The following is a 12,450-nucleotide window of genomic DNA, read 5'->3' on the forward strand; positions in this document are numbered from 1 at the left end:
AACATAACAAATGTTTGAATTGAGAAAATCTAGCATTTTAAGAAAAATATTTGCTCATTTTGATATCGATGCCAGCAAAACATCTCAAAAAAGTTGGGACAAGATAACAAAAGGGTTTAAAAAGACAGCTTTCTAAAAAGGGAAAAAAAGTTAGAGGTTCATCAATACATGAAAAAACTGCCTACAAATTATGGCACATTTTTGGAATACTTTTCCCACACATAAAATTTCAAAGACTTTAAATATCTCATTATCTGTATCATGAAAAGATTCCGAGAATCTGGAGAAAGCTCTGTGTGTAAGAGACAAGGCTGAAAGTCAACATTGGATGCCTATGATCTTTGAGCCTTCTTGCAGCACTGTATTAAAAAAAAAAAAACAGGATTCTGTTGTGGAAATCACAGGCTCAGGAACACCATAATTAACTGTCTGTAAATACAGTTCACTGAAAGTGCAGGTTAAAGCTCTATCATGCAAAGAAGAAGGCATATTTGAACACGATCCAGAGACGCTGCCATTTTCTCTGCGTCAAAACTCATGTACAATGAACTGAGGCAAAGTGGAAAACTGTTCTGTGCTCAGACGAATTGAAATGTGAAATTCTTTTTGGAAAATACAGACTCCGCATCTTCAAGTGGACGAGGATTATCCAGCTTGTTATCAAGTTTTAAAGCCTGCATCTTTGATGGAATTAGCAGTCTGCAAACCTGGCAAGATACCATCAATGCTGAAAGGTATATAAAGTTTTAGAGCAACATATGCTCCCATCAAGACATGTTTTTCAGAGGCCTTGCATATTTCAGCAAGACAATGCGAAACCACATAGCAATTCTATTACATCAGCAAGGCTTCATAGTAGAAGAGTCTGGATGCTGAACTGACCCACCTGTAGTCTAGACCTTTCACCAACTAAAAACATTTGATGCATCATTAAATGGAAGAAATAACAGTGAAAACTCTGTTAAACAGCTAGTACCCAATATCAGACAACCAACATCATTCCTATCTCAGCAATATTGCTCCTCTGTTTTCAGACATTTACAGACTGTTGCTAAAAGAAGAGGGGATGCTACACAGTGGTAAACATGGAGCTATACCAACTTTTCTGATATTTGTTGCTTCTATCAAATTCATGTTTTAATGATACAGTAAATAGCAATAAATTAGCAAATCATTCTGTTCTCATTTATATTTTACAGTGTCCTAACTTTTTGGGGAATTTGATTTATAGCAGCACCAAGCATGAATAAGTGTTCTAACAAGGTGTTTGTGTGAGCAAGAACTGTACTGAAGTGAGAGAGAAACTGGGCACCCAGAGGAGTTTGAAAGTACACTCACAGAGATTTTGATTATAGACACAGAATGAGAAAGAACGAGGAAGAAAAATAAATGGAACAAGAGCTCATGTTTACTCGGGTAACAGATGCTCTTTTTCATCACAACTCCAGATTTATCTGTGGTGACACTTTTCTTAAAACTCCATATTGGATTCCATGTGCTAAGATTCAATAAAAAAGTAAATAGATATTGATTTGTTTTGCTCATTACTATGGGCAGCTTATTGAGTTTAATGGCATATTTTGAAATGTAAAAAAATCCTGTGAAGTAGAGAAAACAGAAAAGCAAGGTAAAAATGGACGATGCTGGTCTCAGAAATGACTAACTGCTTCTGAGAAGATAAGCATTAAAAAAAAAAAAAAAAAGCTACAGCAAAAGAAAATCCCTACCCCACACAGAAAGTCAAAGTTCTTGAAAATGACTTCATATTATTCTAAATGTTTTGCAAGGTATTGCACAGATAATGTTTATCTAACCCGAAGAGCTGCCTGTTTCCTCAAAATCAATGTTGCCCAGATGCAGGACACCGGCGACAACCCTGAACAGGTCCAGCTTCTCTGTGTCGTTCAGACCAATCTTTTTCATGGCCTCACACATCCTGTTAAAGTCACCGTGGTCATCCAGAAGAGGGTCCTTTAGTGCGCCCGTCTTTACGTGCTGCAAAAGACACGAAAGTTAGAAACCACAAAGTGACAGGAAGTGTTTAAAAAGTCAGCTCAAATCAAGATTTACTCAAGCATCATGATATAATAATTTGTAAATGGTATCTATGTTCTAGAAAATTCATTAACTTGATGTTGTATAATGAGTAAATCTGATTTAGAACTGAACTGGACCCAACAGCACCCACTAAATAGAAAAGCCACACGTATGAGGTAAAACTGAACAAACGAAAACATTTTACAACAGCAGGTTAAAAGAACCTTCACCAGCAGCACACAGCAAGCAGGAAATCCTTAAAACTAGGGCTGCTCAGCTGTCGTAACAGCTGAATAAAGCAGAAAGGCCAGGAATACAGTGAAATAATCTAATCAATGAAATAGAACCTATTAGAAATCATCAGGAAACTAAATTGGAGATTAATTATATAGTAATAGTTACTATAACAAGGCGTGTAGAGTTATGCCTAAATATTGAGTCCTGATTATACTTTAATATAAGAAGCACAGGTTGAGTGATGGGAACTGAATCCTTTAATTTTTCATGTTTTATTAAGGTTAATTTTCAAAAAATGAGAACATTCAAAATTAAATCTTAATTGTACTTCTTTGGGTAAAACAAATACTCTAATTATGCTCCACTGCACTGTATAACTGGCAGAAGTTGATTCTTTTTATATTTCTATTTAAACACCATCTGCACCAAAGCAAATCCAAACCAGGCATGCACACGCAAAGAAGAGGAAGCAAGCGCTCATGTTTCCTGTTTGAACTACAAACAGCAGCATGTAAAACCAGAGAGTGTCAGTCTTCAGTTTAGGAAACTCATAGGAAAAGAGCAGGAAGCACAGAAAGTAACACACAGAAAGAAACATCACCTTATTGTCCTATATATAACAAAAATGTGGTGGGAACAAACAAATACACAATTATTTAATTAGCAGCACACATTTACTAGTGATGCACACTTTTCCTTACATCCACAGAGCTCACTTGCCTTTCATCATTAAATAAGTAAAAATTTAGTGAGAAAAAAACATCTGCAAGCATATAAACAAACACACCTATGACATTTAGTGCTAGTTTGACTTATGAATCATTCAAGCATTAAAATCATTCAACATTAGTTCAAACCCAAGGGATGAACTAATGTTGCGACTACATATAAGGTGCAAAGAACCTATTTTAAATCATAAATTTAAATAATTTGTTACTAGTAGGCTGTTGCAAGAACATAGTTTGCTAACATCAAGTAACTATCATTTAAAACCAAAGCATACATGTTCTCATTAAGCTTTTCTTCATGACTCTTTCATTTTGAATGAAATTTTCGTAGAAGATATTTATAAAAAAAACAAGAAGTAAAATGAACATAATAATTAGTCCCTAAGGGACCAACTTCTAATCGTTCCATATTAATTAGACGTCTTCTGAACAATGCATTATTTTTTTGTGTTATTTATAATTTGCTAAATTCACATATCTTGGCATAAAATATTGGTATCAACCAGTTCCTGCCTATCAACTCAGTTTGGCAATATACTTTCTTAGCTACAATCTGGGATTTGTTTTGAACTTTCCTCACTGTTGGGAACGTAAAAATATCTATTTTTCATTCTGCATAAGAAAGAACTCTAAAGTGTTCTTTGTTTCTTCTTACAAAGGTAATTTAAGTGTTAAAACAGAATTCAGATTAATACCCAACGTTTAATTATTATTTCATAATTTGGGCCAGAAGGATTAAGTCAGGACACGACATTACCTCAGGACTCTTACGATTCTGCATGATTTGTTTGTCGGAGTCCTTACTGGCAAAATATCTGGTGCATCCTCGGTTCAGGTACTGCAACAGAGAAAAAAAAAACACTTAGAAACATTTTAATATGTTTAGTATTTTAATAAATTCAATTTATTCATGGTGGCAAATCTACTGAGGATGTTTATATTGATTTTCATCACTGAAAAAATCTACTCTGCTGTCTCCAAATATTGCTCCACAGCTGACTAGTAGTGGATTGCATGAAGTAATTGCCTCTGTTGATGTGGGTGTCGCCTCAGGGACTTGATACGATGATAAACATCTGAGGGAACAGCTTGAAATGCTTGTTGTTCTGTTAACCATTGTTTTGTAGAGTATTTAGAGGAAAGTAAAAGCCATGGTAAACACTTTAATACTCTCTCTCTCCCCTACTGAGCTGATAATTGCATCCTAAAGAGCCAAAATTCAATTGTGAACTATTATGTTACTGAAGGGCTTTTGATCACACTTGGGAGGATGTCTTGGATTTAAGACATTGCTAAAAAAAAAACTCATGTGACATCTAGTGGGCCTCCACAGAAATGCTAACCAATAGAAAAATACCAAAAAGATGTTTGTAGTGTCAATATAGCTAATTAATAATAATAAAAAAACTTCTTTCAGTTGGCAGTTGGCAAATTAATAAAAACCTCTGCACCCACTGACCCTGAAACTATCTGGAGAGTCAAGGTGTAATTTCTTCTTTAGGTCTTCAGATGCTCCCGCACAAAGTCTGTAGAAGATGTGGTAGTTCCTCTCTTCATTACTTTGCATGCAAATCCTTGACTTCTCCAACAAGTAATGTGAGACGAATCCACCCACAACTGCATTCTGGTAGCACAAGGGAAAAAATCAAGTCTTCAGTGCAAATTTTAAAACTGATGAAACACAAACAAACAGAACAAACTAGAGCTTAATCTGTTTACATTGCTTACCTTGCTGTTGAAGTGGATTTCTACAAACTTCCCAAAGCGACTGCTGTTATTGTTTCGGACTGTTTTTGCATTTCCAAAGGCCTCAAGAAGGGGATTTGCTGACATTTGCAAAAAAAATACACTCAAGATCACCTTCTCTATTAAAACTTTAATACATTACGAATAAGTGTTGAATTCTTTTAATATAGTACCTTCAACAATTCTCTCATCAATGTCTTTACCGCTTCCATATGATGTGGTCAGATATCTGAAAAGTTTAAAATCCATTAAAAATAAAAGTCAGATTAAGATTTAAAGCAGCAGCTCTCCCTTTAAAACTGCTGGTAAAACGTTCTAGAATCCATCAACATTAAATGGGAACTTGATAGTTAATTAAACTTTAGATAGTTCTATGTTAAATAGTGAAATTATAATTTATTAATACAATAGGCTTTTTAACATTATCTGCATGGTTTTTGATTTCGAAGATATTACCAATGGCTCTCTTTGAATTCAATACAGGAGCAATTGGGAGTGTGAACAGGTTTGAACTAAAGTCATTCTTCATATTCGCATGAATTAGAAAGGAAAAGATCAAATGTGAAGGAAAAACAGGGGCTAGAATGTAAAATAATTCATACGGACTCTTACCTGAGAACAAATTTGGTGTTTTCAGTCTTTCCTGCACCAGATTCACCTGAAACTATGATGGACTGGCTCATCTTCAAAACCTTCATGTCCCTGTAGGCTTTGTCCGCTAAAATAAAACATAACACCAAACACACAAAAATAAAATAAGTAGTAATGTAATGGCAAAATCAGGGCATGATGACGGACAATCTTTTAAAGTGCAGCTTTTAAGCTTAAAAGAATCATGTAACAAAAGTTACTTCCAAAAGACGGCAAGTTTGAATACACTTCATGATTATAATACATTATACATGTGCATTTCAGTTACTTATATATTGAACCCCCCTTTTTAACACTGAGCATGTGTGAGCTCTCACCTATAGCATAGACATGAGGTGGCAGGGTGCCCAGTGACTTCCCTTGGTATGACTTGATGGCATCTGGGCTGTACAGTTTTGGAATGTCAAAGTATGGATTAACAGCTATCAAGATATTTGCCACATACGTCTGTGGAAGAAATAAATAAAAGCATGATTAGGGTCTCTGCATTTGAGTGAATTGCTAGATATTACAAATAAATATGTTTTAATAATCAATTAAAGGAAGAAGAAGTGAAAAACACCCCACTGAAGGCTGCTGAGATAATCCATTCTAATTTTCTCATCTACCAGCTGTCCCTTATTATCTAAGTGAGTGACTGAAGTCAGAACTGGGATTGCCAGTCTGACCATGACTACTAGCTTCCCTTCACTCTTTACAAGCTGGTACTTTTCCCCACTGGGAAACAAGAAAATTGATTCTTTGTTTTTTTACACTCAACCCTGTTACTCTATCTCCTCATGATGAAGCATATGCCGCATAAAGGACAGGCGTATTATTACTTGTGCTAAGGCAGCTTAGTGTGGATGGTAATAACAACATACATAGATGTGGTCTTTACTGTACCGCACTCTAACATTGTTGAGGAGAGTGGCTTCATTCAAGTACATTAAGGAACCTGCAAACAGACGGGTTACACATAATTAACATTTTATCGTTAACAATATGTTGAACAAATATTGTTTGTGTGAAGACTCACAGTTGTCATCTACATGCTTGTTGACATCATCCTCAGCAGGGAAGACTTGGTTCATCGGAGCGAGAAAAGTCTAAAACGTGAACAGTTTCACTTTTACATTTACATAATATCATTTCCAGGATAGACAGGTGTGCTACATGTGGCGCTGTCTTTGCTTTTTCCGACCAACATTATACACTAGATTAATTGTTGCTTACTCCTTGCAGTTTACAGAGCTTATGACACAAAACAAATGTTTATTAGCATTCTCAAGCATCATAAACAGTTAAGCAAGAGTGAATAAACATGAAAAGTTTACCATGCTTAAAGATCACAGTAACGATGTTCAGTGTGACATGTTCCCAGGCTAAATTAGTTACTGATATTCTCACTCTATTGTTTATGAGTCTGAGTTCATGGAAATAAACTCAATGGAACAAGTCGGCTGTGAGAGAAACAAGGAGAGACATGGCAGGATAATGAATAATTTGGTGGGAGAGAACAGGATCTGAACACCTGACTGAGTAAGTGGGTGGGTTACAGCTGGTAGGGATGGTGGTAAGGTTATTTGCTGATCTTGCAGTAACCAGACAACTTGGCACCATCATTCAGTGATGCAAGAACGACACTGACATCAACAGTGAGTTGCTATATACAGTATATATTAAAAGTATCTGTTTCTTTTATATATTTAATGTTTGCTACACACTGACTATAAACAACTGCTTATCTGTGTGAGACTGATCCATCTTGTGCTTTGACGCATGGTTTCTTGCCAAAAACTGACTGGAAGCGTAACGAGAATATGCTTTGTGTGCCCGCTAACAGGTCTTGGCACAAACTGGTCGTCCACAATAACAATCATGCGAGAAATGTCCAACTAGTAAACTGACAGAGGAAAGCAGGCAGCCAGACCGAGAGTCTTGCAGAAAGCTGAGGCACTAATGAGTTCAACAGAGCACTGAAAAAAACACTCAACTGCCCTTTCATTTGAATGGGAGTTTAAGCTTTGTAAGAAGGCATAAACCGATTATTATCATACAAAGTTTTGACCATCTAGTCAACAATATTTTTTAGCTAATGTTATTGCCTCCAATGGCAATATAATCAGTGCAGGACATGGACATAATCTGATGCAACTGCAATATCCAGAGCCTCAGGACACTTCTAATGCAATCGGGGCCTTGTAATCGGAAGGTTGCCGGTTCGAGCCCCGGCTTGGACAGTCTCGGTCGTTGTGTCCTTGGGCAAGACACTTCAACCGTTGCCTACTGGTGGTGGTCAGAGGGCCCGGTGGCGCCAGTGTCCGGCAGCCTCGCCTCTGTCAGTGCGCCCCAGGATGGCTGTGGCTACAATGTAGCTTGCCATCACCAGTGTGTGAATGGGTGGATGCCATTTACCATTTTAAACATTTTTTGTATCTTTAGCATGTGAAATTAACATGTTTTATCTCAAGAAAATAAAAATACAAATAAATTCTCAATGTAGATTCTTATATGCCATAGATGCACACCAATGCATATAATGTTTTCCCTGTACAACCACCATGCATAATAGCTGATATTACATGAACTCTAACATTGATGATCACTACATTTCATAGTAAAGTTATAAAGGAATGATGGTTGAATTTAGCTAATTTTGGGTCTTGGGGTTATGTATGATGACAGTCAGACTGTCACGGCGTGAGCATAGGACACAGAACAGAGCTAACATTATAGTTCATAATAACGCTTTTATTTTTGCAAATATGCAAATTATCTTGAGGGCGCTTGTTGACTAACTTGTTACCTTGCCACGATATCTGCGGTTTGACAGACATTTGCCTGCCACAACAAACTATGTTTTATAGCATGACTTCGCTATCCAGTACCTGAAAACAAAGGCAAAAGCAGCTGCTACTGCACAGGTCTGTTGTAAGCAGTAGAGGCCTGCTTGCTGGGGATACATGATGGCTCAGGTGTAACAGGTGGCCTTTACCTCCTAATGAGCAGCTCTCCCTCCTGGCAACACTATCAGCACACCTGCTGCTGCCCTTTATTTATTCATGTCTCTGTACATGTGGTCTCTCATGTTTCTCACATTGTACACATTGTTGTGCTAACGCCTTTCTACCTGAAATCACGCTTAATAAAATTATTGAACGTTTTATTCAACACACTACTTTCAAATTCCTAATAAAAATAGTCATTTGGAATAATTTTTTATATTAAAAGTAATGTTGTGTGCGCGTGTGTGTGTACACGTGTGTTTTACTTTACTTGTGTGATAACCCACCTTGCCCTTTTGGTTCAGCGGTTCTATGGTGAGTGTGTCGGCTCCTATGTCAGTGATCGTGCCCAGCTGGAACCCGTCAGTGGGGTGGGGCGCCCACACTGGCTTCCCATCCTCCATGATTTACCTCCAGTCAGCACAGGCACACAACTCTGCAAAAGGGATAGACAAAAAGAGGAACACAGACGTAAATTAAAATAAATATGTAAAGCACTGTTTTGCATTTTACTTTAAGCAAACAGAGTCTGCTTCTAGGTTTATGGCCACTTACTATGTATTACACCTAGTCTCCACAACTGCAAAACGGAAGTTGATATCACTATCGTAAATTTGACGTCAGAACTTCAATCGCCTGTGAGGGCAGCTTCTCAGAACCGCCACCACATTTTTGTTTACCATCTATTCTGTATTTGCATGGTATTTGCCAAAGTCTATAACTATAACATTTTGCTATTACTTCACACTTGAAGACAATATTAAAGTAGCCAGCAACTAGGCCTACCAACTATGGTGAAATCTCACCTAAATAGAAATAAATAAATACAAGAATTCATGATCAAACTGATCTGCTATATCTGATCTCTACCTATTTGCATTGCATGACTGGGATCTGACAATTTGATGGTGCTTGCTGGTCCTTTGAGAGAGGATTTCTAAGGAGTTGTCTGCTGCAATCTTAGTGAAGACAACACTCCCCCGAATGACCCCACAAATCTGACAAGAGAAACAATCCACTTTGCAAGTGTGCTGCTAGGGTTCAGTGGTACGCCAAGTTAAGAAGCTAAATATGGTACGCTACAACCACTGGTTAATGGTTTGTGAGGTATAAAATACAGTATTTAATTTTTCTATTTATTGGTTATTTTAAACACTGTTAGTTTTACCAAATGCACAGCTTTATGAGTGAGGCTGAGTAAGGTAATTTTGTAATTCTTTAAAGATTCATATGATCACTGAGTGGATAACATGTGTCTGAATCTGTCAAGTAAAGTTTCTTTTTAGTTGTAGGATTAACTAACCTGAGTTAATCCTACAACTGAAGAGCTCCTCAAAGCAAAAGTGCTGATGTTATGCTTGAGTATCCAATAAGCTTCAGGGATTGAGGTCAAATGTCAAAGTAGACATCTAACGGAAACTGCTGATAAAGCTTCAACGACAACTAAAAGTTCAGCAGGTGAATGCACTCAGCATTAGGACTGATCCAACTTAGGTATCTCTTTTTCTTTTTCTGTTTAGACTTACAATAAGAAAAATTAGCACACTTCATATATTATTAAATCCTTTTCATGAGATAATGTTAACATTTCAGACACTTTCATTGCTTCTATGTCCCAGATAACAACTACTGAAACAAGTGATTTCTTTATGTTGGTTTAGTTACCACTTCTTACATGACAATAGCAATGAAGGACCAAAGATCACAGTTTTACTCCTTTATTACCAAACGCATTTCCCTTCAGGTCAGTACGTTTATGTCTGGGAAGTGCATGAGGTTGATTTCTAAACACAACTACACTGGTTGAGGAAACACACATGGCTAAACTGCTAAGGCCATTAAAATACACATACATCCACTGTCTGGCTATGTATAATAAAGTGCATATTCTACATTTTTAAACAATCTGCTGCCACAGATAATGAAAGGCATTGAAGAAAAAGACATGCTGTTATCTCAGTTTATTGTTATGTGGCCTATCTATTTATATTTATAGAGGAATACTAAACTTTCAACAGTAGATGTCTTTGTCCAAAGTAGGCGCTCAGACCAGCAAAGGAAAGAGTTCATATATCAAAGGATAAATGTTCCATCAAACTCCTAAATGTAACCATCGGAATTCATAACAGCAAAGACTCTGCACCATTAAAGTCAGGTAGCAGGTCAGGTACTAGGATGGGTAGATAGATCTATCTTAGTGTCCTAGTTGTATCTTAAATATCTATCTCAATAGATAAATTGATAGATAGATAGAAAAATCACATTCTAACATAAGCAGAAGAAAAACGCACAATGACATTCCCGGTCTATTATCTCTAACCTTCAAGTGTGAGATCAAGGCTAGAGGGAATCCTAAAGATTGTTTTTGTTAGATAACTGATAACCACATAACTATCCCACAGTTCCTTTCAAGTTAATTTACAGTTTGTTCACACATAAATTCACAGTTTGTTCACAAATGAAATTCAGTCACTTGAATGGTTCATGAACACGGAAAGCTTAAATGGCTACACGCATTTTGCTATAGCGGAAAGACTTTGCATACTGGAAAACCACAATAAAATGAACCGTACTTTGCCAGAACATTCTATAAGCCAAGTTCCATTCATTATAAAGGGCGTTATATTGGGCTCTTTTAGAAGAGCCCTCCAAACTGTCTGCATCCTTGGCTGCATACAACAAAACTGAGACCAGCCCCTCATGAGTAACTTTGACTCTGCAGCCTCAAATCCTCTTAGTATCTGACCCTAATCCAGACAGAGAGGTGAGACGCCTGAAGTGAGATGTAAACCTCACAAATAAAAGTCAGTGAGCAGGTTTGAGACAATGCAAATCAGAAGGGTGTCACATATCCAGTGAAACAGAGAGCCAGAAAGTACGGAGAGGAGGAAATATGAAAACACACACACAAATATATATACACTCCCACACAAATGAACACTGCTTGAGAGTCAAAGCAGTACGCGGTGAAACACCCCTCGTGTTTCCTGCCTCCTGTTTCCGGTTCTCTCTCAGGGAAGGGAGGCATGGAAAAAGCATTGGACGATGGCTACAGAGCAACAGGATGAAAGATGCACACACAACACAGGGTACACTTTCAGAAGTGCATGCCAAGAAAGCATTTAGTTTAAGTGGTGTGCCTACATTTGAATGAAAAGTGACATGTCAGAGAAAGAGATTGTAAAATAAAATAAATACATAAGAATAAAGAATCCTGGTTTACGTTTGTTAATCCCGTGAGGACACTTTAAACGCATCACGGCTAAATTATGTACAGGAGAAATATCTAGGACAGAATTTCCTGATAGCAATCAAGCAGAAACGAGATGTGGGCTAAACTGTCGGCTGTTGTGATTACTGGAGACAACCTTAAAATGAGGTTTTCATAATTACGATTAACCCCAAATAACTTTTTCAAAGAAACTTATGGAACTAAGCACGACTACTGCACCAAGACACCAAACAGTACACCAGTGGAAGTAAGTCAAAAGTACAGGTTTAAACAGAAGCCCACAGAAAACTCAGTTCCCAAATTGCTCTTAAATCAGACAAAGTACTTCAAAATACTTGTAACGTTAGCTATTTGGAATAAAATTTTAAAAAGCTTAACAGGTAGACAAAAAAACAACCACACACTTACAAGCGAAATCCTTCAAGCAGTTGAATTTACGTTCACGGTGACAGTAAGACGTTTTATGCTCCTCATTCGGTTGTATGTGTGCAGCACTGGTCCAGCTTTCCAGCTTTGTCGGTGTTTCTTCCTGCAGCAGGACGGATGAGGTAGCAGCGGGCTGTCTGGGTGACAGGCTACGCTCGAGCTCCGGTGAACACCGGTGACGTCACCCTCACCGCGAAAGGTGCGTTAAAGTGTCCCTCGTAAGATCCTGTGACGTTTTTATTTTTGGTTTATGGTTTATACTGATAACTAAACATTAAAAAGCCACTCATATTGTAAAAATCTAAACAAAAACAGCTCAGGTCGGCGATCGTGAGTGTGAATAATTTCAGTTATATCACTTAATACTTTTTATATTCGAATTGTTTTCCATCAATGTATTAATGCA

General features: G+C 37.3%; 1 protein-coding gene across 2 annotated transcripts in view; it reads right to left on the bottom strand.

The window, feature by feature from the left end:
• myo6b (myosin VIb) overlaps positions 1–12,208 on the bottom strand; it is a 43,074-nt gene extending 30,866 nt beyond the window's left edge. For both annotated transcript variants that reach the window (XM_026152508.2, XM_026152506.2), the window contains exons 1-11: positions 12,027–12,208; positions 8,674–8,822; positions 6,418–6,487; positions 6,263–6,336; positions 5,717–5,846; positions 5,361–5,466; positions 4,922–4,977; positions 4,731–4,828; positions 4,462–4,626; positions 3,760–3,840; positions 1,815–1,995 (exon numbers count right to left, since the gene is read on the bottom strand). In XM_026152508.2, coding sequence (XP_026008293.2) covers positions 1,815–1,995; positions 3,760–3,840; positions 4,462–4,626; positions 4,731–4,828; positions 4,922–4,977; positions 5,361–5,466; positions 5,717–5,846; positions 6,263–6,336; positions 6,418–6,487; positions 8,674–8,790 — 1,078 coding nt within the window. In that variant the 5' untranslated portion in view covers positions 8,791–8,822; positions 12,027–12,208. The remainder of the gene's footprint in view (positions 1–1,814; positions 1,996–3,759; positions 3,841–4,461; positions 4,627–4,730; positions 4,829–4,921; positions 4,978–5,360; positions 5,467–5,716; positions 5,847–6,262; positions 6,337–6,417; positions 6,488–8,673; positions 8,823–12,026) is intronic.
• Positions 12,209–12,450: the final 242 nt, after the last annotated feature.

The sequence above is a fragment of the Astatotilapia calliptera genome, chromosome 19 (genome assembly GCF_964374335.1).
Source record: "Astatotilapia calliptera chromosome 19, fAstCal68.1, whole genome shotgun sequence".
NCBI classification, from domain to species: domain Eukaryota; kingdom Metazoa; phylum Chordata; class Actinopteri; order Cichliformes; family Cichlidae; genus Astatotilapia; species Astatotilapia calliptera.